This window comes from Chiloscyllium punctatum, chromosome 15, assembly GCF_047496795.1.
Source record: "Chiloscyllium punctatum isolate Juve2018m chromosome 15, sChiPun1.3, whole genome shotgun sequence".
Classification (NCBI taxonomy): Eukaryota; Metazoa; Chordata; class Chondrichthyes; order Orectolobiformes; family Hemiscylliidae; genus Chiloscyllium; species Chiloscyllium punctatum.
Window position 1 is genome coordinate 7,873,910 of NC_092753.1, and position 25,359 is coordinate 7,899,268.

General features: G+C 42.5%; 1 protein-coding gene across 3 annotated transcripts in view; it reads right to left on the reverse strand.

Annotated features, from left to right (window-relative positions):
* The window catches only part of rb1 (retinoblastoma 1), a 206,405-nt gene that overhangs the window by 15,485 nt on the left and 165,561 nt on the right, over nucleotides 1–25,359 (reverse strand). For all 3 annotated transcript variants that reach the window (XM_072584569.1, XM_072584568.1, XM_072584570.1), the window contains 3 exons: nucleotides 13,563–13,681; nucleotides 13,201–13,364; nucleotides 9,455–9,606 (listed from right to left, as the gene is read on the reverse strand). In XM_072584569.1, the coding sequence (XP_072440670.1) occupies nucleotides 9,455–9,606; nucleotides 13,201–13,364; nucleotides 13,563–13,681 (435 nt within the window). The remainder of the gene's footprint in view (nucleotides 1–9,454; nucleotides 9,607–13,200; nucleotides 13,365–13,562; nucleotides 13,682–25,359) is intronic.

Sequence of the window (25,359 nt, forward strand, 5' to 3'; positions counted from 1 at the left end):
AGGGAAATATATCCCTGGTGGTGGGGTCTGTCTGGAGGTGGTGGAAATGATGGAGGATGATATGATGTATCTGGAGGTTGGTGGGGTGGAAGGTGAGGACCAGTGTGGTTCTGTGCTGGTGGCGATTGGAGGTGTGGGATTCAAGGGCGGAGGTGCGGGAAGTGGAGGAGATGCGGTGGAGAGCGTCGTCGACCACGTCTGAGGAGAAATTGCAGTCTTTGAAGAAGGAGGCCACTTGAGTTGTTCGGTAGTGGAATTGGTCCTCCTGGGAGCAGATGCGGCAGAGGCGGAGGAATTGGGAATATGGGATGGCGTTTTTACAGGGGACACGGTGGGAGGAGGTGTAATCTAGGTAGTTGTGAGAGTCGGTCGGTTTGTAGTAAATGTCTGTGTTGAGTCGGTCGCCCGAGATAGAAATGGAGAGGTCGAGGAAGGGGAGGGAGGAGTCTGAGACGGTCCAGGTAAATTTGAGGGTGGGGTGGAAGGTGTTAGTGAAGTGGATGAACTGTTCAACCTCCTCGTGGGAGCAAGAGGTAGCGCCAATACAATCACTGATGTAGCGGAGGAGAAGGTGGAGGGTGGTGCCAGTGTAGCTGCGGAAGATGGACTGTTCCACATATCTGACGAAGAGGCAGGCATAGCTGGGGCCCATGCGGGTACCCATGGCGACTCCTTTGGTTTGGAGGAAGTGGGAGGATTGGAAGGAGAAGTTGTTAAGAGTGAGGACCAGTTCAGTCAGTTGAAGGAGGGTGTCAGAGCAAGGGTGCTGGTTGGGTCGGCAAGAGAGGAAGAAGCCGAGGGCTTGGAGGCCTTCGTGATGGGGGATGGTGGTGTATAGGGACTGGATGTCCATCATGAAGGTAAGGCATTGGGTGCTAGGGAAGCAAAAGTCATGAAGGAGGTGGAGGGTGTGGGTGGTGTCCCGAATGTAGGTGGGGAGTTCTTGGACTAAGGGGGACAGGACTGTGTCGTGGTATGCAGAGAGGAGTTCGGTGGGACAGGCGCAGGATGAGACAATGGGTTGGCCGTGGCAGTCGGGTTTGTGGATTTTGGGTAGGAGGTAGAAACGGGCAGTGCGGGGTTGTGGGACTATGAGGTTGGAGGCAGTGGATGGGAGATCTCCTGAGGTGATGAGGTTATGGATGGTCTGGGAGATGATGATTTGGTGGTGGGAGGTGGGGTCATGGTCAAGGGGGCAGTAGGAGGAGGTGCCTGCGAGTTGGCGTCTAGTTTCAGTGGCGTAAAGATCGGTGCGTCAAACTACCACTGCGCCTCCCTTGTCTGCTGGTTTGATGGTGAGGTTGGGGTTGGAGCGGAGGGCTGCGTGTTGTGAGGGTGAGAGGTTGGAGTGGGTGAGAGGGGTGGACAGGTTGAGGCAGTCAATGTCGCGGCGGCAGTTAGATATGAAGAGATTGAGGGCAGGTAAGAGGCCAGCACGGGGTGTCCAGGTGGATGGGGTGTGTTGGAGGCAGGAGAAGGGGTCATCAGAGGGTGGACGAGAGTCCTTGTTGAAGAAGTAAGCGCGGAGGCGAAGGCAGCGGAAGAAATGCTCGATGTCTGGCCGCGTGTCGAACTCATTGATCCAGGAGCGTAGGGGGATGAAGGTGAGGCCTCTGCTGAGGACTGATCGTTTATCCTGAAAGAGGAGGAGGTCTGGAGGGATAGTGAAAATACGGCAGGGCTGGGAGATAGGACCAGGTGTGGGACTGGAGCTGGGAGTGGGGGCGGAGTCATCCTTGAGCAGGTGAGTGATGTCACTGGGGGTGGAAGTGGCTGCGGCGATGGCCACTCCGGAGGCGGAAGTGGCGCGCCGGGCAGAAATGGCACTGGTCCCAGTGGCCGTGGATCCTGCAGCGGCCACGTATCTGTCGGTGATGGTCTTCCTGACAATCGTGGAGGCGGTTGTCTGGGCGGTGGTGGCTGTTGTCCGTGCGCCGGTGGGGGCGAAGTGATGTCACCGTTCGCCGCGGCGGACCAGTGATGGAGTGACAGCACAAATCACAAACTGGTGTGGGTGCAGGGAAAGAAGCTGATTGGTGAGTAGGATTGATGAATATTTCCGTCTTTAAAGTAAAAATAAGAGTCTTCAGTTTGTATTTGGGTCTACAGTACTTTTCTTTTTTTCATAAAAAAACTGCTTAAGTATTAGATTGATACTGGTCATTTTATTCATTTTAGTTTATAAAAACAAAATATCATTACAGTGAAGCGTACAGAGAAGGGAATTTCACCAAATTATCCAGTTAAATCAAATATGATAGCAATGGCAGAAAAGGTGATGTGTTGTTGCCACAGCACGTGGAAGCTGCTGAACACTAAGGTGATCCAGAGCAAACACATCCATAGTAAGGGTTTGTAGCTCAAGGAACTTCAATTCCAAATTGAGCAGCTGCTAATATAGTGCCACACCAGGGAAGTTAAAAATTACCAGGAAACTTTGCTCCAGAAGAGGAACACATCCCTCAGACTAGCTGCTTCAAAACTGGCTACTTTAGTTGGCTTAAAGTATATGAGTGGGAAAGTTAGTAACATTGCTACAAAAAAAGTTACAGCACTGCATTTAGAAACTATCAAGTTGGCTTGCCTAACAAATTTAATAGAATTCTTTGAGGTGGTAATAAGCAAGATAGATAAACAGGAAGTAGGAGATGTGACATATTTGGGTTTTCAGAAGGCATTTGATAAGGTACGACATGTTAGGCTATATAATGAGGTAAGATCACATCCATGGTTTTGGAATTAGTATATGAGCATGGATAGAGGATTGGCTAACATTAGAGTTGGGATAGTAGAGGAAATTTCAGGACGGCAGCCTGTGACTGATGGAGTGCCATGGAGAGCAGTGCTGGCGCCAATTAATTACAGCAAATATGAATGACTTGGATGTGGAAAGTGAATGTACTCTAGTCAAATTTGTAGATGACACAAAAATAGGTAGGAAAGCAATTAGTGAGGTTGTGCACTTTGGCAGGAAGAATCGAGAAGCTATTCTTATTTAAATGGAGAAAAACTGCAGAAAACCTCAGGACAGAGTCATAAAATGGACAAACGAAACTGAACTGCAGAGGAGACGAGTGACTGCCCTTGATATCAAGCCTGCATTTGACCAACTGAGAGAATCGGGCGATAAAGAAAACTCTGTCAGCTAGTTGTGAATGTTGAAGTGGGGATGCTTATTGATGACTACACAATATTCAGCACCACTTGTGATCCCTCGGATACTGAAACAGTCAATGTGCAAATGTGCCACAAGAATGCCAGGCAATGACAATCTCCAATGACCACAGTTAAGCCATCAACCCTTGATATTTAATAGTGTTACCATTACTGAATCCCCACTATCAATATCCTGGGAGTTCCTATCGACCAGAAACTCAACCGTACTAGCCACATAAATACAAAAGGTTACAACAGCAGGTCAAAAGCCAGGAATCTTGTAGTGAGTAACTCACCTCCTGACTCTCCAAAGCCTGTCCACCATCCACAAGGCACAAGTCATGAGTGTGATGGAATACTGCCCAATTGCCTGGAGCAATGCAGTTCCAACAACACTCAAGTAGTTTGATACCATCCAGGCCAAAGCAGCCTGCTTGACTGGCACCATATCTACAGCATCACTTCCTCCACCATTGACATAGCAGTAGCGTGTACCATGTACAAGATGCACCGCAGAAATTCACAGCATCTTTCAAAACACAAATCACCACCATCTAGATGGACATTGCAGCAGATACATGGGAGCACCACTACCACTTGCAAATTCCCCTCCAAGTCATTCATTATCCTGACTTGGAAATATATCATTGTTCTCTCAGTATTGTTGGGTCAAAGTCCTGGAATTTCCTCCCTAATAGCATTGTGGGTCTATCTATTGCACATGGACAAGTCCGCTCACAACACCTTCTCAAAGGCAACAAGGGATGGGCAATATATGCTGGGCCAGCCACTGATGCCCTACTCCAGTGAGGAAATTAAAAAACATAGATAGGTGTCCTTGTCCATGAATCACAAAATGCTAGAATCCAAGTTCAGCAGATAATGGGGCAAGTAAATGGTGTATACAAGTAAAGAAGTTTTGCTAGTACTATACAAGTATTACACCATAGCTGGATTACCATGACAGATGTTGGACCCCTTCTCTATTGAAAAATAGCTGGCATTGGAGGCTATCCAGAAAGGTTTCACTCGTTTGATCCCAGATATGGATGGATTTTCTTACTAGGAGATGTTGACTAGGTTGTGATTGTGCTCTTTCGATTTTAGAAGCATCAGAGTCAACTTTATTGAAAGATACAAGCTTTTTAAGGCTTTGATAGGGTACAGGTGGATAGCTTGTTTCCATTGGTAGAAGAGTCTAGGAGAAAAGGACATAGTGTCAGAATAAGGCGTTGCACATTTAAGCTGGGGAACGAGGAAGAATTTCTTCCCTCAAAGAGTAGTGAATCTGTGGAATTCTTTACCACGGAGAGCTGTCAAGGCCAGATTTTAAGCATATTCAAGCCTGAGATAGGCTTTTAAACAGTCAGGGAATCATGGGGAAAAGGCAGCAAAGTGAAGTTGGGATTATGAGTTGAGCCATGAACTTACTGAATTGCAGGGCAGATTCAATGGACTTCAGCTCCCACATTTTAGGGTTAGCCTAACTTAGCAAAACTCAAAGTATAATTAGGCTCAAAACATTAATTCTGTTTTTCTCTCTCTACAGATACTGCCAGACCTGGTGAGTTACTTCAGCGTTTCTAGTTTGCATTATCAGGAGTTTGCTTGGTCTGATCCCACGTTAGAGTCAAGTTATTTCCTGAGCTCATGCTCATAACTTCAGTTTACTGAAACATTCTGTTTTACTAAATCCTACTGTAATGTCACTTTTATAGAACATAGAACATAGAAGAATACAGCGCAGTACAGGCCCTTCGGCCCTCGATGTTGTGCCGATCAATACCCACCTAACCTACACTAAGCCACTATCCTCCATATACCTATCCAATGCCCGTTTAAATACCCATAAAGAGGGAGAGTCCACCACTGCTACTGGAAGGGCATTCCATGAACTTACGACTCGCTGAGTGAAGAACCTACCCCTAACATCAGTCCTATATCTACCCCCCCTTAATTTAAAGCTATGCCCCCTTGTAATAGCTGACTCCATACGTGGAAAAAGGTTCTCACTGTCAACCCTATCTAACCCCCTAATCATCTTGTACACCTCTATCAAGTCACCCCTAAACCTTCTTTTCTCCAATGAAAACAACCCCAAGTGCCTCAGCCTTTCCTCATAGGATCTTCCTACCATACCAGGCAACATCCTGGTAAACTTCCTCTGCACCCGTTCCAGTGCCTCCACATCCTTCCTATAGTATGGCGACCAAAACTGCACACAATATTCCAGATGCGGCCGCACCAGAGTCTTATACAACTGCAGCATGACCTCAGGACTCCGGAACTCAATTCCTCTACCAATAAAAGCCAGTACGCCATATGCCTTCTTCACTGCACTATTTACCTGGGTGGCAACTTTCAGAGATCTGTGTACATGGACACCAAGATCCCTCTGCTCTTCCACACTACCAAGTATCCGACCATTAGCCCAGTACCCCATCTTTTTGTTACTCTGACCAAAGTGAATCACCTCACACTTAGCTACATTGAACTCCATTTGCCACCTTTCTGCCCAGCTCTGCAGCTTCTCTATATCCCGCTGTAACCTGCCACATCCTTCCTCACTGTCTACAACTCCTCCGACTTTCATATCATCCGCAAACTTGCTCACCCAACCTTCTAACCCTTCCTCCAGGTCATTTATAAAAATGACAAACAGCAATGGTCCCAAAACAGATCCTTGCGGAACACCGCTAGTGACGGCACTCCAAGATGAACCTTTGCCATCAACTACTACCCTCTTGTCTTCTTCCAGCCAGCCAATTCCTAATCCAAACCTCCAACTCACCCTCAATGCCATATCTCTGTATTTTCTGCAGTAGCCTACCATGGGGGGCCTTATCAAACGCCTTACTAAAATCCATATATACCACATCTACCGCTTTCCCCTCATCTACCTCCTTAGTCACCTTCTCAAAGAATTCAATAAGGTTTGTGAGGCACGACCTGCCCTTCACAAAACCATGCTGACTATCCTTGATCACATTATTCTTATCCAGATGTGCATAAATCCTATCCCTTACAATTCTCTCTAAGACTTTGCCCACAACAGAAGTGAGACTCACTGGCCTATAGTTACTAGGATTATCCCTACTCCCCTTCTTGAACAAGGGAACCACGTTTGCGAGCCTCCAGTCCTCCGGCACTACTCCTGTAGACAAAGAGGACACAAAAATCAAGGCCAATGGCTCTGCAATCTCCTCCCTTGCTTCCCAGAGAATCCTAGGATAAATGCCATCAGGCCCAGGGGACTTATCTATTTTCACCCTTGCCAGACTTTCCAACACCTCTTCTCTACATATCTCAAAGCCATCCATTCTACTTATTCGTGCCTCAGTATTCATATCGACAACAATGTCCTGTTCCTGAGTGAATACTGACGAAAAGTATTCATTCAGTGCCTCCCCAATCTCTTCAGCCTCCACACGCAACTTCTCATTACTATCCTTGATTGGACCTATTCCTACCCTAGTCATTCTTTTATTCCTAACATACCTATAGAAAGCCTTAGGGTTTTCCCTAATCCTACCAACTAAGGACCTTTCATGTCCCCTCCTTGCTGCTCTTAGCTCTCTCTTCAGGTCCTTCCGAGGTACCTTATAACTCTCAATCGCCCCTATTGAACCTTCACGCCTCATCTTTACAAAGGCCGCCCTCTTCCATTTAACAAGGGATTCCAATTCCTTATTAAACCACGGCTCCCTCACACGACCCTTTCCTCCCTGCCTGATAGGTACGTACTTATCAAGGACACTCAATAGTTGCTCCTTGAACAAGTTCCACATATCAATTACGTTCTTGCCTTGGAATCTACTTTTACAGTCCACACATCCTAAGTCATGCCTCACCGCATCATAATTTCCCTGCCCCCAGCTATAAGTCTTGCCCTGTAGTACACACTTATCCCTCTCCATCACTAGAGTAAAAATCACCGAATTGTGGTCACTGTCCCCAAAGTGCTCACCTACCTCTAGTTCTAATACCTGGCCTGGTTTGTTACCCAGAACCAAATCCAGTATGGCCTCACCTCTTGTTGGCTTATCTACATATTGTGTCAGGAAACTCTCCTGCACACATTGGACAAACATGAAATAAGTATCTTAAAATGGAGAATTTGAAGGCATTGGCATGGATCTCCCAAGCAATGTCTGTGATCATTGCATTGCGGTGCAAACATATATTTCCCCAAACAGATGCAGTTGCATATTTCTACTGGGTTCTACTATAAAAGGAGAAAGTGAGGACTGCAGATGCTGGCGATCAGAGTCAAAGAGTGTGGTGCCGGAAAAGCACAGCTGGTCAGGCAGCACCTGAGGAGCAGGAGAATCGACACTTCAGGCATAAACCCTTCATCATGCCTGAAACATCGATTCTCCTGTTTCTCAGATGCTGCCTGACCAGCTGTGCTTTTCCGGCACCAAACTCTTTGACTGGCTTCTATGTAAGCCTGGTTTTCATAGAATTGTTTTCTCATTCATTTAGTGCCCATCCCTTGCTGACTTTGAGAAGGCAGCAGTGAGCTGCCCTTTTGTACAGCTGTAGCCTGTTTTTTCTGTAAGTATATCCATAATGTCGTTAGGGAGGACAGAGTCTGGGGACAACAGGATATACCTCTTTTCATGGCACTCGCTGCCAAATTTAAAAGTCCAGTCTGAATGTTAATCGATGACTGAGTGACTGGATAGTGGATGACTGAGTCTATGGATAGAAAGTGAGGACTGCAGATGCTGGAGATCAGAGCTGAAAATGTGTTGCTGGAAAAGCGCAGGTCAGGCAACATCCAAGAGGGAGGAGAATTGACATTTCGGGCATCAGCCCGAAGAAGGGCTGATGCCCGAAATGTCGATTCTCCTGTTCCTTGGATGCTGCCTGACATGCTGCGCTTTTCCAGCAACACATTTTCAGCTCTGAGTCTATGGATAGTTTGGTGAGCGGTTAAAATTGGAGGATGTGAAATGTTAGTAGATGGCTGCATGAAATGGGCTGCTGGAATGTAGGTATCTGGATGAGTGGGGGGCGGTGTGTGTGTGTATGTGGATGCGGTGGCTATGTGCACATAACACGATATGAGTGTAGATGTGGGTAGGTAATTCACTGGATTGTCAGGTCAGGGAAGCACTCAGTTTGGATCGGAGGGGTAACCAGACGGCATTTAGATTGTGACAGCAGTTGGAATATTCAGGTTAGATTGAAGGGGGCGAGAGTGTGATTGGTTAGAGTGTAGTCTGACTGGGTAGTTGTTAGATGGTACTGGAGGGAATAGTTGGTATGGGTCAGAGGGATCTGTTGACTTCAGGGGGGTGTTTAGTTGGGTCCAGTCATAAAGGCAGCAAGTTAATTCAGGGGACTAGTCTGGTAGAGTTCAATGGACAGCTGTTTCTGTAGTTAGCCAAGAGTTAAACTAGGTTTTAAACTGCCTAACATTTCTTGGCTAATTACCCAGGCAAGGACCAAAAATCCTTCCCCATTGTGATAGTCATGGAGGGACCAACTGAAAAGGGGATATTCTCATCAGCAGTTAAAATTCTTTTGGAGGTTCACTTGTTGGGTCTTCCATTGGGTCCAGAGACATACCTTCAGTTTTATGCCCAGTCATTGATGACCCACAATCTCTCTTGTTGCTTTCCTCCCCCATCTCTTTGCACAAGGAGGCATCAATCACCCCTGCCACTTCCACAAGATCCATCACTTCTGCTTCCAAATACCTAACCTCTCTGGTCTTCAATCATAAACCATCCAAAATTCCAGCACCAAACTCCCAATCTCTCTGGCCCCATTCCCCCGTCCAAGATCACAACAACTCTCCAACTGATCATGTCCAGTCTAACATCCGATCTCCTCCCACACTGTGCTGCTTCCTCTTGAATACTTTCTCATTTGACACTGATAAATTGTGCCACAAGACATCGGAGCAGAAATTAGGCCATTCGGCCCATCAAGTCTGCTCCACCATTCAACCTTGGCTGGTAACTTTCGCAACCCCATTCTCCCACCGCCTCCCCATAAATTTTGATCCCCTTAACCATCAAGAATAATGCAGAAGGTCTATCTGCCCAGAGGCAGACAGTCTCTCAATCTTGCTGGATGTGGCTAGGAAATGAATTTGAAAAATGCTGATCTTATGTTAGGAGGAAAACAATTCAGGGTTCTCAATCCTGATCCCCATCACGTGCAACAAGGATCATGTTCAGTTTTGATGCCATCACATCATATGGAATCAATGTTCCAAGTACCAAAAATGCCACAATGGAAGACAGTTCAATTCTCTCTCAATTAAATAAATAGCACATGATACCTGGTCTAAGTGTCTGTCTCTCATGAGTTCATATTCATTTCCTAAGGTATGTTGAAACAGAGTCCATATTATAGCTTCGAGCGGAGGATGGTCAGATGGCAGACAAAGATGGTTGCAGAGGGTGTTCAATCGAAGATATGCCAATCGATATACTGCACAAATAATGCATGGCAAGAAGTTAAGTCATCTTAGTTTGGCACTCAATAAGTTTTCACAGAATATTATCAAAACAACCAAAAGAGTCTTCATGTAATTCTTGCAAAGAAACGCATTTTCAAGTTGGACAAAGCTTCCTAGATACATATCAGTATTATACTCAGATTTTCAATATGCTCTGATATGAATTAGCCATGTTATACAGGAAAACCTGCTGGGAGCTGATGGGGGAGGTTGGATTAATCTATTAGCTTTTGGACGGCAACTAAAGAAGGAAGTACTGATGAAATCACAACACAGGATAAAGTAACCACACACATGATGAAATGGAGGGCGTCAGGCTTCAAGTAGACAAAAAAAAATTGATGCAAATTGCCTTGACAGGATGACTCATTCAGCTGAATAAAGAATATAAATTATAACAATGGAAACTCTTTCAGAAACAGGAGGTCAAATATATCCTTCTAAAGGATAGTACTGAAAATGAAGCCTGAAAGTTTTATTTTTGGATGAAATAATAGTTAAATGGTCTATGCTGTGCATAAGCCAAAGACAACCATTTTTCTACTAGACAAGAAGGAAATTCCAACTGCTTCTGTCACTTCACCAACTGCTTTATCTGTTTTCAACACATGTCAATTTACCTTGTAAAATTATAAAAACTAGGAATTTAGATAATGTTAGGTTGCACTTAAATGGCTGTTATTGTTAACCTTCTAGCATCAGCTTTTCAAAAGGTGGCCTGTAGGAAAGAGATAGCTCTTCTACATAGGGAATGATAATGGCACAGTCAGAAACCTTTTAAGTTCTAATCTTTCATAAATATTGTGAATTACATGCTCCTGGTTAATTCATTGGTAATTAACAGATCTTAATGAAAACGGAGACAACAATGCTTTTCCAACACAAGTCACTTTCTCAATTGTTATGAGGGGATAGGGGTTCAAGGACACCCTCCAGCATCCTCATGTGTCATTCAGGCAATAACAGGGATGCAGATGTGGTGGGCAGAATCCAGTAACCTACTAAATGCCCTCCAAAACTTGTGTGTATGCCAAAGTATTTTTTTTTAGTGATTTCCTTTTGGCTGTCTCTTAATTTTCGTTCCTTAGATATCAGTAAAATAAATCAGGGAGTTTTTCAACCATAGCTGGGACACTTCCAACTGTAGATACAGGATCAGCCATTGATTACTCAAATGTTCTCAAACCATTTTTATTGTTGGCCTCTACAATTTCAAACTTGTTCAAACTGTGAGAACATAAAGAATAACAAGGTACGACTGACAACTTTAACTGCATTTATTTCAATGCAAGAGGCCGAACAGGGAAGGCAGGTGAACTCAGGAAGGACATGATTAGGAACATGGCACTAGGATATCATAGCAATTACAGAAATGCGAGAGAGGATGGGGAGTGGCATTTTTGATAAAGATAACATTACGGCTGTACTCAGGGAGGATATTCCAGGGAATACATCTAGAGACATTATTTGGGTGAAATTGAGAAATAAGAAATGGTTGATAACCTTTTTGGGATTGCATTAAAGATTGCACCCCAGCCCCCCAACCCCAATAGTAAGCAGGAAATTGAGAAACAAATTTGTAAGGATATCTCAGTTATCTGTAAAAATAATAGGGTGGTTATGGTCAGGGATTTTAATTTTTCAAACATAGATTGGGACTGCCATAGTCTTAAGGGTTTAGGTGGAAAGAAATTTGTTAAGTATGTACAAGAAAATCTTCTGTTTCAGTATGTGGATGTATCTACTAGAGAACGTGCAAACCTTGACCTGTTCTTGGGAAATAAGGCAGGACAGGTGACTGAGGTGGCAGCAAGGAAGCACTTTGGAGCCAACGACCATAATTCTATTAGTTTTAAAATAGTGATGGAGAAGGATAGACCAGATCTAAAAAGTTGAAGTTCTAAATTGAAGGAAGGCCAATTTTGATGGCATTAGACAAGAACTTTCAAAAGCTGATTGGAGGCAGATGTTTGCAGATAAAGGGACGGCTGGAAAATGGGAAGCCTTCAGAAATGAGATAACGAGAATCCAGAGAAAGTATATCCCTGTTAGGGTGAAAGGCAAAGCTGGTAGGTGTAGGGAATGCTGGATGACAAAAGAAATTGAGGTTTTGCTTAAGAAAAAGAAGGAAGCATATGTCAGGTATAGACAGGATAGATCGAGTGAATCCTGAGAAGAGTATAAAGCCAGTAGGAGTATATTAAGAGGGAATTCAGGAGGGCAAAAAAGGGACATGAGATAGTTTTGGCAAATAGTGTTAAGGAAAATCTAAAGGGATACATTAAGGACAGAAGGGCAACTAGGGAGAGAATAGGACCCCTCAAAGACCAGCAGGGAAGGCTATGTGTGGAACCGCAGGAGATGGGGAAAATACTAAACTAGTATTTTGCACCAGTGTTTACTGTGGAGAAGGACATGGAAGATGTAGACTGTGGGGAAATAGATGGTAACATCTTGAAAAATGTCCATATTACAGAGGTGGTGGTGCTGGATGTCTTAAAATGCATAAAAGGTGTTACGGCTGTACAGGACATTGGTAAGACTACTTTTGGAATATTGCATGTAAGTCTGCTCTCCCACCTAGCGGAAGGTTGTGAAACTCGAAAGGGTTCAGAAAATATTTACAAGGATGTTGCCAGGGTTGGAGGATTTGAGCTACAGGGAGAGGCTGAAGTGGCTGGGATTGTTTTCCCTGGAGCGTCGGAGGCTGAGGGGTGACCTTATAAAGGTTTATAAAATCATGAGGGGTATAGATAGGGGAAATAGGCAAGATTTTTTCCCTAAGATGGGGGAGTCCAGAACTAAACGGGCTAGGTGTAAGGTGAAAGGAGAAAGGAGAAAGGAGAAAGATTTAAAAGGGACCTAAGGGGGAACTTTTTCACAGAGTGTGATACGTCTGTGAAATGAGCTGCCAGAGAAAGCGGAGGAGGTTGGTACAATTACAACATTTAAAAGATATCTGGGTGGGCATATGAATCGAAATGGTTTAGAGGGATACGGGCCAAGTGGGACAAGATTAGGTTAGGATATCTGCCCTGCATGGACAAGTTTGACTGAAGGCTCTTAAATCTACTATCTTTCATAGACTATTGCTACCTCCCTTATTACTTACTTACTACTCTTTCAGTTTAATGTCCACTTGCCTGTTCCCAGCTTCTGTTCATTATCCTTTGCTTGATACCCAGGATTCTGCTCTACTAAGCCCTCACTTAAGAGAGCTGGGTGAGGTGTGAAAGGAACACCATATAGCAGGACACAGCTAGGGTGTCAGGAAAGGGAGACAGTGAGGAGGGTGGGGTTAGGGGGAGCGGTGAGCGGGGGTCCAGAGACGCTGTGAATGAAGCATCAGCAAATGTTTCAATGACAGACTAAATATGTTAAGGTACCAAGCAGTTCTTGGCAGATGCACAGTAACCATATGAGGAAAAAAATACACCATCTGTATAAATACTCTGCTGCCATCTGAAGCACAGCAAAGCAGCCAGACACTGGTCAATACTATTGCTATTTCTTATTTGCTGTTAAATTACTAAAAGCCCCAGAAGATAATTTGTCCAGTAACATACATTTTTTGTAGAAGAGAGAAACTGAGGTAAACTTCTGAGGTTTTTGCTGAGGCTGAAACTGAGACTGGCCAGCAGATGGTGTCTCAATCTTTGCTTGCTGTGTGGGAACTTCATGGGCTGAACAAGACCCTTTTTTCTGCGGGGATCTCTCTGGATGCAAATAACTGTAGAAAAACAGAAAATTCCAGAGGTGACAGAGCTGCTTCATTTAAATGAGAAATTAAATTCAGATCAACAATGTATATATGTAATGAGAATACTATAGGTTACATGTTTATATCTGCGTGTTTCTACAACATCAGCATTGAACACTAGCTGTCAATATTAACCACAGAGTACATGGTGTGTACAAATATACTTACAGGTCTGCAGCAGTGTGGTTATGCTGGAATGGTTGTTTGAGAGAACTAGTGGGTTCTAGTTGATCTGGCTGATCTTCCTGTTCTTTTTGTTGTCGGAGTATGTCAAACAAAGGTGAATCCTGAAAGAAACGGAGTTCACATTAAAAAAAACATTAAACCTAAACCTAAACCTAAACCTAAACCTCAAATAATGCAAGAATGCAAGGTGGGAAGAATATTAAGTAGTCTGGGGAACATTCAGGAGAATGGATTAGAATGCTCAAGTCAGAACAACAGCAGCATGGATTGACTGACCTGAAATGCACTATAACATTCTATAACTTTGCGAAAAGGAAAACCCTTTCACCTTGGCCTGAATGCAAGACTAACTCATTAGCTTTCTCACTTGCGAAATTAAACATTTAAAAATAACTTTTGGATAAAAAATATTAGCAGCATAGGTAAAGCACAGATTTTCCAACAGATTAACATAGAAACATTGTAATTGGTTTTCTGTTTCAACACATACAGAAATTCATCTAAACTTTGCATGCTTTCAGCAATGTTTTCATTACATTTACAACTGAATGAATGTAAGTAGTAAGGCAAGGGAATTAAAAACCTAGGTGCAGAAGGGAAGAAGAGAGACTAAATGAGGAGGGAGGGTGGAATGAAAGAGATCTGAAATGAGAGCACTGCTCACAGGAGCACTCTAGTGGAATGCATCAAATCTTCCAAGCAGCCTTGAGGTTTTTGAGCAGGGTGATGCAGCAGTTTGCCTAACAGCAGGCAGGCATGGCCCGAGAATGTATTTACTGAGGCAGTGACTATAGCGGGGAAACAATGAATAAATGGTATCAGACAGCACAGAAGGCAGTCATTTGGCCCATCATGGACTGTTTTAAAAGAACTATTAAAATAATCGCACCCTTACGTATTTCCTGTAGCCCTGCAAACTTCTCCTTTCCAGGTTTGTGCTAACAGCTTGTAGTTATATATAGCAAATTCAGCAGGCTGTAATGCCCAAGATACTTTCAAATACATGTTAACACCAAACACCCAAAGTGATATCATAACGTGCAACAGAATGTTTGGGTAAAGCAACAGGTTTTAAGGAGTGCCTGAAAGGACCAGAGAGAGGTTTAACTAAGAATGAACTTTTAAAACAAAAGGAGCTGGACAGTGGAAGGAGTGCCCACTGACGTTGCAGCAGAGTGATAACTGAGGATCCACAAGAAGCCAGAAATGGAAGAGTGTACGATTGGAGGAGAAAGTTACAGAGGGAGGAAGTGGTGAGAGCACGGAAGGACTTAAAAACAAGGATGGCAACTTTAGCATTGAGGCTTGGCTGGACTGGGATCCAGTGTAGGTCAGTAAGCATTGCATGGATGAATAAATAAGATTGGTGCGAGTTAAGATATGGGCAACAGCGTTTTGAAGGAGCCACGGGTTACAGGAGTTAGCCAGCGTTGCAGTAGTAGTTGGTCTACATATGACAAAAGGTACAGAGAAGGTTTTCAGCACCAGATACACCGAGGCAGAGCAAGAAAGGTGTTACTCTGCAGATTGAAGACAATCTTAGTTAAACAAGAAAGCATGGAGTTTGGTGGTCAGTTCAGCATTAAGTGGATACTAAAACTTAAACAGTAGGTTTATGTTGCAGACAATGGTTAGGGGGATGGAGTTCGTACTGAGTGAACCGGGTTTGTGGTGTGGACTGGAGCCTTGGTCACCTCAACTCTAACGGGAAGAACTAACGACAAATCCAATACTATTGTGATACAAGTAGCGCAACACATTAGAGGCAGAGTTCTACAGAGCAGCTGGTGAGATTAAATTTTTGAATGTAACTACTACTTATCATATAATCTGGAGCATGCCATCAGAGAGTAATAATTAATAGCATAATTATATTCAGACATTGTATCAATTATTCTAATTTTGTATTCTGTTTACTATCACTTTTGTAAACTAACATACTTTCTCCCATCTACTCCAGAAATAAAACATTAAAATTTTGATCATCTTTATCAAATCCCTTTAATCATTTCAGCTTCTCTAGTCTCTCCACATATCTCAAGTTACTATTCTCTGTTATTATTCCAGTAAATCTTGTTTGCACCTCTTGGCTTCTTTTGTAAATTGTGGTTGTCAGAATTGGACCCAATACTCCAGTTGGGTCTAATCAAGTATAATATTTGTCTTATATATATCCTGGAAAGCACCAAACAGCTCTATTTAGATCAATGTGTAAGCTACTGTGAAGACAATGATTCGAGTTTGTGTTTTACACATACAACACAATTTGCATAAATTATTAGCTTCTTTTGCAATACTGTTAAATATGTTCCTAATCCTTTTGCTTCCATATTCTGTAAAGAAATTTAAACAATTACTTTTGGCTTACTAATAAGTAGCTGTGTAGCATAACAGTTTGATCCTGTTAATTCAGTCATTTTACATTTGAAAACAAATTAATCTAATTATCCAATAGTTTACTGAAGTTATTTTAACAAAACAGCAGACATGGTATATTATGCTCAAAAGGAAGACCTAATTATTGCCCTACATGGCACAGAATAAATATGCCACTTATGATTCAATGTTTTACTGAAACACAAAGTTCAAGGAAAGTTATTGTTAATAAGTTCGAGTACAGGTAGTTCTCCTATAATGCTGTAGTTGCGTTCCCATGCGACACCATATTATACAAAATCGTGTGATAGAAATAATTGGGCCTATGGGAAAAACAAGGTTGGGTGAACCCCAAAAACATCAGTAAAAGAATGAAACAAAAATAATAGTTAGTCTAAGACAAATAATAACATAGTCTAAGTAAATTTTGACCTGTTGTAACTGACCTGTTCCATAGTGCTGTATAATGCAATTCATTAGAATCTTCAACTGATTACTCTTGATTAGCATCTATACCTGCTGGCTGCACTACATTCTAGTCAGCCTTCTGATCCAATCCATTTGTAACACTGCACAACTTAGATGCCAGAATATAACTACCTTGATAGATCAAAGGCTGAATCTATGTTTCTTTCGCTAAGTGTCAGTTAGGTCAAGTTTTTCAGACGGTTTCACATTGTGATGCTTGGTAATGTCTATCACCTTATCTTACAAAACCTGCCTAATTTATTACATACTTTGGTACTATATCCTTTGGAACCCCACACACATTCTAGCACCATCATGCATGTGCCATTCCCAAAACAACTCACCACCTCATGGACATAGGAGAAAGTGAGGACTGCAGATGCTGGAGATCAGAGTCAAGAGTGTGGTGCTGAAAATGCACAGCAGGTCAGGCAGCATCCCACAAGCAGGATATTCAACGTTTCGGGCTTAAGTTCTTCATCAGGAATGAGGCTCATTCCCGATGAAGGGCTTATGCCCGAAACACCAATTCTCCAGCTCCTCGGATGCTGCCTGACCTGCTGTGCTTTTCCAGCACCACACTTCCTGGATATCCCAGAACTGACCAATATCCTTGGTGCAGCACCATCTTTAAAAAGATACTGAGCACCCAGACAAGAGCCGTCATTCTGCAGCTGCCCTTTATGGTTCCTGACATTGGCCCCGGATACGGCAGACAATAGAAAATTGGTGCCTTTCTTTGTGGACAGGGACATGGAGATGCTGCTAATGGGAATGGGTTGATACAGAGGCAGGATGCCTTTTTCTCCCAGACCAACAGAGGACCCCATTCTACTGGAACCATGCCAATCTGGACCAGGGTTGCCATCCAGGCCAGTGCCATCTCAAACATCTGAAGAAATGCACAGAATGTAAGATGATAAGTGGCCTTCTCCATTGTGCCAGTGAAAGTGTCACCATCTTCTCGCTGATACCTCGCACTCACTCACTCTCTGCTACTGTACCTACCATTTCCTGCAACATCTTCTCGACTCACTCTTAACCTTGCTAACATGCGACCATGACTACCCAAAATCTCTTCTGCACAGCCTAATTAGTCCTCCGGACATCTCCACACATGCGCCAAAAGTAACAGTATGCCCAATCCACCTTTCTCTCCCTCACCCAGTATGTGCAGAGTTTCCTGACTCTGACCATCCTGAGCAGCTGACTGACCACGTCCAAGTCCCTGTACTGGTACTTTTTTTTGCAATTGGTTACCACAGTAATTAGTCACTGCAACAGACTCTCACGAGTCTGCAACTATACTTTAACGACTAAATATATTTTTTTAAACATAGAGAGAGAAAAAAAACTCTTAATACAAACAACAAAACCAAGTTTCAAACTGCTCCTCAACACTGCCCTTTTACTTTCACTCTTGTCTCAACTCTATGTTTTAAATTAACAGATTGCTCCCAGTTTCTTGTCCTCAGGCTATAGAGACACTTCCACGATGCCTTTCCAAGTCCAAGTCCACCATCACAAACATTTCACAATATCTTTCATGAAGCTCTTCACGAGAAAGCACATGAGCCAACTGATCAGGTGATGCCAGTGCGGAGTCCTGTCCTCCGTGCACCACAACACCTAGTGCCAAGGATAAGTATCGCATAACAGCAAATGAGAGTTCACTTTATATAAAAAAAAGGGTCAGCAATTCACAAATTACACGACAGGCAAATCACATTTAATACAGCACATTATAGGAGAACTAGCTGTAACCAAACCATTCAAGCAAACATTTTCTTGGAATGATGGCAGCAACGTTGTGTAATGGAGTATTGCATAAATCATATTAGGAACAGCGAGAATAATGTCCAATAAAAATCCTGAGTTACTAGAAACATTACCTTCACTTGGAATTCAGCTGTTAATCAAACATGTTCAAACAAATAAAGATCACAAAAAAGAAACTGTTAAGAACCCAGTAGCTTGAATAAGGTCCTTGGTACAAGTCCAAACATGGCCCATAAGTATCACAGATGCCACATCCACCACGTAGGGTCAGTATCTCAGCCACATTTCTACCCTCAAAGGAATCAGGTTTCAGTAGTCATAAAGATCAGACAACTATCAGGAAATAATCCATTAATTTCATCAAGTAAATTAATCTTCCTCTTCACTTCCATCTTCTTAAATCCAATAATTCATGGTGATATATATAAACATAGAAAATAGGTGCAGGAGTAGACCATTCAGCCTTTCGAGTCTGCACCACAACTCAATACGATCCTGGCTGATCATGCAATCTCAAGATCTCATTCCCACTTTCTCTCCACACCCTTTTGCCACAAGGGCCATGTCCAGCTCCCACTCAAATATATCTAATGTACTAGCTCCACACACCACCTGTGAGGGAGAATTCCACAGGTTCACATCTAAGTGAAGAAATTCTTCCTCATCTCAGTCCTGAATGGCTTCCCCCTTATTTTTAAGAGTGTGACCCCTAGTTCTGGACTTCCCCAAGACCAAAAACATTGTGAACACATTAACTTGTTCAGTCCCATCACAATTTTGTGTGTTTCTATGAGATCCCCCTCATTTGTCTAAATTCCAGCATGTATAAGCTCAGCGAATCCAGTCTTTTCTCACGTCAGTCCTGCCATCCCTTGAATCAGTCTGGTGAATCTTCGCTGGACTCCTTCAATAGCAACAATGCCCTTCCTTAGGCCAGAAGACTGAAATTGCACACAATACTCAAGATGTAGCCTCACCAAGGCCCTGTATAACTGCAGCAAGACATGGTTACTTTAATACTCAAATCCTCTCACTGTGAAGGCCAGCATGCCACATCATTCTATTGGGCTGCCAATACTAGTAGCCAGTCTTTGTGTTAGAGATCAAGATGCCCAAATGCAAAAATGAAATTAATGAATGTTAATGTAAAGAATAAAGCATCATGAAAACTAACATCCCATTGACCATAAAATGGATCAATCAGTCTCTCCATTAGCATAGGAATGGCTGTTTTCACAAGTTAAGAACATTGATGCTTGCTAATAAGATGCTGTCTTGTTTAATATATTCAGCAGTCCAAGAGTCTCCAGCCATTCATTTTCATGGAAGGAGAACTACAAGCTTGCGAGTACAGATGTCAGAAATGCTGACCATGACACTCAAAGTTCGACTCTGTCTAAGTTATGGAAGTTAACTATGTTTAAGCAGAAACTTCTTCAGCCAGGGACTGGTGAATCTATGGAATTCACTGCCACAAAAAGCTGTGGAAACCAAGTCACAGAGAATATTTAAGCCAGAGATAGATGGGTTCTTAATTGTCAAAAGGATCAAGGGTTATAGGGAGAAAGTGGGAGAATAGTGTTGAGAAACTTATCAGCCATGACTGAATGGCGGAGCAGACTCAATGGGCTGAATGGCCTAATTTCTGTTCCTGTGTCTTATGGTTCATTAATGGGCAGATACCAATGCTCTAACCGTCTGAGAAGAACTTTGCTAGGGGAGCAACAAGCTGTGGAGCACAAGTCTTTCGTACCATTGCCAGTATGTTGCCAGAGCCTATTGCCTTTGCAGAACCCAATGCCTCGAATAATTTCTTAACATCACATGGAGTGAATTGAACTGGCTGAAGCCTGGCATCTGTGATATTGGGGACTACCGGAGGAGGCTTAGATGAATCATCTAGTCAGTACTTCTGTCTGTAGACTGCTATTAAAGCTTCAGCCTTACCTTTAGCACTGATGTGCAGGGCTATTCCATCATTGAAGATGGGAATATTATGCGTTCGTATATATCCAATGCAGTGTCACAATCTGACGATCTATTAATAAAAATTTCTTCAATCTCACCTTGTGTTACAAAAACAGCAAGCAGCTTAGAGGCTTTAAAACGTTGAGGTTTCTCAGGAAATTGGAACTGTATTGTAGAGATGGATTCCATTCAATCCTTTGTATGTACGTGAGCTCTTTGAAGAAACCACCTACCTAATTCTCTCACTTCACACTGTCCCAAAGCCATGCAAAACTTTCCTTTTCAAGGAATTTGAAAAACATCCTTTTTTAAAAAAATGCACTTCTGTCATCCTTTCAGGCAATATATTCCAGATTGAACTACATGCTGCATAAAAAATTCTAATTACCCCTTTCTTGATCATTATTTTCAGTAAGTTTAATATTATTTGTTAGTAATCGCTCAATGACTGGATAGTTGCAGACATCTGAAACTGAAGAACAAAATGCCAAACCTCTATGAATTTAAATATTTATACCAGTTATCAAACTAATTATTAAGAATACAAAGGTAGATCTGACAGCAATGGAAACAACAAGAAAGTAAATGCAGAAGATTTCAAGACATAAACCATTTGTCCAAAAATTTAATGACAGATTTTATACATAGCAGCAAAAACCACAATTTCAAACTGAAAAGGCAAATTGTATGTAAGTTTGTGGTGAAAAATGAGAACTGCATACTTCCTGTGGTAATGAGAAAAAAAAATGCTATTTAATTAGAACAACAAAGCAGCCACTTATGGACTATACTAGCTGCATATTTGTTGGGAGAGAAGCAAAGTTAATGCTTCGTGTCCAAAATGATACTTCTATTTGGAACTTCGGAAATTCATATCGGACTTGAAACATTAACTTTTATCTGTGTCCACAGATGTTACCAGACATGCTGAGTTTCTCCAGCACTTTCTGTTTTCATTTCCAGTCTCCAGCATCTGCAGTACTTGGCTTTTATTTGAGTGGTATAGTTGCTGCTCTGGATTAGCTGGGCCATATTGTACATGATTGGTTTCCTTCTACTTGACTGCAAAAGGCAAACTTACTTTGAGAACCCTTACCATTGCCTCTATGTGAGTTAATTTAATCACAAATGGAATGAAAGCTAACTTAATCTATTTCTATTCATATACTCAGCGACTTTTTCAAAAACAGCCCACAAAGATTTCTGCTATGATCATGTGTCTAGGCTTGGTTTGGCAATAACCTTCCATATCCTTCCTCAAATTAATTTCCTTCTGACCAAGGTACCTCCTGATAAACCTGGAGTATTCATTACTGTTTTTGTAAGAGATTCTGTCAACACAATTGTCTGCAAGAGAAACCCTTAAAGAATGGAGTTGCAACTTACACTCAGCTTTCACAACATACGTTAATAACTTTCTACTTAACCCTTGGATTGGATATAAACAACTGGTTAACTGCAATGCAAGCCTTCACCTTGCCCAGAAGGCCTGGTTACCTGGCTCCCACAGTATTCAACACTAATGCCTCTTTAAATATCTAATTTTGAAACAACACACAGTTTAGGGGTCAGCACTGCTCTATATAACAATTAACGACCCTAACTCCAGACTACAAAGGCAAGTCACTGAGCTGTAAAAAGCTCGGCCAATAAAACTTTTCGTCCATTGAAACAGTGAAGTACAAGTTATGCTTCAACAAAACTTCCTCAGAAGAGATCTTTAAAGAGAAAGTACTGCCCAGTCTCTTCAACCATTGGCTAGGCAACCAATCCTCCTCATAAGGAAATTCCAGGATGGTCATGCCAACTTTGGTCTTTTACACTTCATCTTTAAAACAAAGACTTTGTTAAACTGTTTCCCTTTAGTTGTTTTCTTGGTTTTTAAGCTACTACAAATCAAACTACCTTGTCTGTTCCTGTTCTAAATCTCCTCACACGTGTGACTGTGTTGCAAGGCATCTTCCTTTGAACGAAGAATGTGTGAAATAAATCTGACTACTTTGTGTTTCTAATTTTATCACAACATTGTTTGTGAACTGTAACTTTGCAAAGTCTGCAAAGAGAGGGAGTTGGGGAAATATGCCCACATTAATTTTTTTAAAATGGAAAAATATCCCAATCTTCTTGTTGACAGGTGGTGAAAGAAGAGAGCTTTATTTTAAAACATAATCTGTCCATGACAGATGCAACATCATTTGTTTGCATTATATTATAGCAATGGTCCAGGTTCATCTTATTAGGAAATGAGAATGGCATAGGCGAATGCAATTATCTACCAATTGTGATGTATGCAATCTGAATTCAACTTCGAACTACTGAGAGGTTTAATGTACTGATATGGATATAGAACTTGTTGACAGACTGGAAATGAAAAATAGGAAGAAACAGATTATCTTCAGAGTGGCAGGGAGCATCTGGTGGGGTACTGTAGGATTCAGTCATTAAACCCCAGCTATTCACAATATATTCTAAATTAGATGAGGGAACGATCTCCAAGACCACACAAAGCTGGATGGGAGGGTAAGTTAAAAGGAGAATGCAGAGATTCTCGAGAGTAATTTGAACAAGTTGAGTGAGTGGACAAATGAGTGTTAGATAAAGTTTATGGACAACTGAGGTTGTCCAATTTGGTAGCAAAAATAAGGCAGATTATCTGAATGGTAATGGATAGGGAAGGGAGAGGGGCATCATCCTTGTGCAGCAATTGCTGAATGTAGGCATGTAGGTGCAGCCATTGAAGATAACAAATGGTATGTTGGCCTTCACAGGAAGAGGGTTCAAGTACAGGAATGAAAATACAAGGTCTTGGTGAAACCACATCTGGAGTATTGTGTGCAGTTTGGGTCGCCTTTTCTGAGGAAGGATGTTCTGGCTATGGAGGAGATTTATCAATCCTAGGATGGCAGGACTGAGGTATGAAAAGAGAATTGAACATTTAAGACTATATTCACTGGAATCTATAAGAATCAGGGAAATTTTTATAGAAACCTATAAAATTCTAACCATACTGATTGGGGCAAATGCAAGAAGGATGTTACTGATGACCAGAGGTCACAGTGTAAGAATGCACAGTAGGCCATTTAGGACTGAGATGAGAATTTTTTTCACCCAGAAGGTGGTGAGTCTGTGAAATTCTCAACAACAGAAAGCGGATGGGAGAGAGCAAGAACAGGTACTGAGTTGCCATGATCATAGTTTGCCAGGACAGGCATGAAGGGCCAAATAGCCCACTTCTGCTCCTATTTTCTATGTTCCTATATTCACCGACAAGAAAAATGCAAGATTTTATACTTCTTGTGCCATCCAGATTCTAATTGCCAGTATAACCTACACATTATATTCCTATCATTGGCGTCAGAAGCTTCAACCTATAATTGGGTGGGTAGATCAGGGAAAAAAAGTGTACTGTACTTGCTTATACTTGCAGAAAATTACATTCCAGCCTTGGAAAATATGACTGATGCTAAACAGTATTTAAAACACAACAGTTACTAAGCTACACAAGTCAGAACAGGAAGTCTTGGATTACCAAGCATAAGCATCATAAGAATTATACTTTTAGATACATCTATTTAACTAAAAATTCAAATATCACGAAGGCAAAAGAAAATAAATCATATCAATTAAATTTCAAATGGTAATAATGCACTGAATTTTACCAGAAATTGGTGATTTTAATTTTGATGAGTTTTATGGAAGGTTTCTCTCAGAGCAGTAGACCTTCTCACCCTATTCACAAAAGCTCAACAAATTAGACATGCACCATGCTTCTAGGGACACCAATTGTCTGACCTTCCCTCTTACCAGAGGTAGATTTAATCACTGCGTCATCTTCTGGGATAGCCGGAATGAGGGTCATTTTTAAAGCTCAGTCATGCATCTGATCAAGTGCTGTCAATCAGGAGTTGTCCTTTACTGTACATGTAATGGGAGTGAAGGCATAAATAAACTTGCGCTTCTCAGTAATTATAGACAGCAGAACCAATACTGCATTGCAAATACAAGCCGATACTGCATTGCACTTGTAAATCAATTTCTATTTAAGAAATAAGTTATACGACTTTCCCACTCTTAGTTTCACCCCAGTGAAGACTAACAATCTTTTCATTTTTTAGTATGGGATATCACATATTCCAAAAGCAGTTAATTGGCCATCCCCAAGTCCCTGGTCTGATAACAGATGACGCTCTTGATTTACTCTATTACACTAAACAACCATGTCTCAAAGTCTAAGACCAGCGTGATGACAATGTAAGCTGCTGGTACTGATATAGGTTTAAAAAGGCTAGGAGAAAGTGAGGACTGCAGATACTGGGGATCAGAGCTTAAAAATGTGTTGCTGGAAAAGCGCAGCAGGTCAGGTAGCATCAAAGGAGAAGGAGAATCAACATTTCGGGCATAAGCCCTTCTTCAGGAATGAGGAGGGTGTGCCAAGCAGGCTAAGATAAAAGGTAGGGAGGAGGGACTTGGGGGAGGGGCGTTGGGAATGCGATAGGTGGAAGGAGGTTAAGGTGAGGGTGATAGGCCGGAGAGGGGGTGGGGACGGAGAGGTCGGGAAGAAGATTGGAGGTCAAGAAGGAGTGCTGTGTCTGAGGGTTGGGACTGAGAAAAGGTGGGGGGAGGGGAAATGAGAAAGCTGGAGAAGTCTGTATTCATCCCTTGTGGTTGGAAGGTTCCTAGGCAGAAGATGAGTTGCTCTTCCTCCAGGCGTCGTGTTGCCATGGTCTGGCAATGGAAGAGGCCAAGGACCTGCATGTCCTTGGCGGAGTGGGAAGGGGAGTTAAAGTGTTCAGTCACGGGGCGGTTGGGTGTTCTCTGAAACGTTCCACAAGTAGGAGGCCTGTCTCCCCAATGTATAGGAGGACACATCGGGTGCAGCGGATACAGTAAATGATGTGGGTGGAGGTGCAGGTGAATTTTGAAGGATATTGAAGGATCCATTGGGGCCTTGGAGGGAAGTGAGGGGGGGGAAGTGTGGGCGCAAGTTTTGCATTTTTTGCGGTTGCAGGGGAAGATGCCGGGAGTGGAGGTTGGGTTGGTGGGGGGTGTGGACCTGACAAGGGAGTCACGGAGGGAGTGGTCTTTCCAGAACGCTGATTGGCGAGGGGAGGGAAATATATATCCTTGATGGTGGGGTCCGTTTGGAGGTGGCGGAAATGATGAAGGATGATCCGATGTATCTGGACGT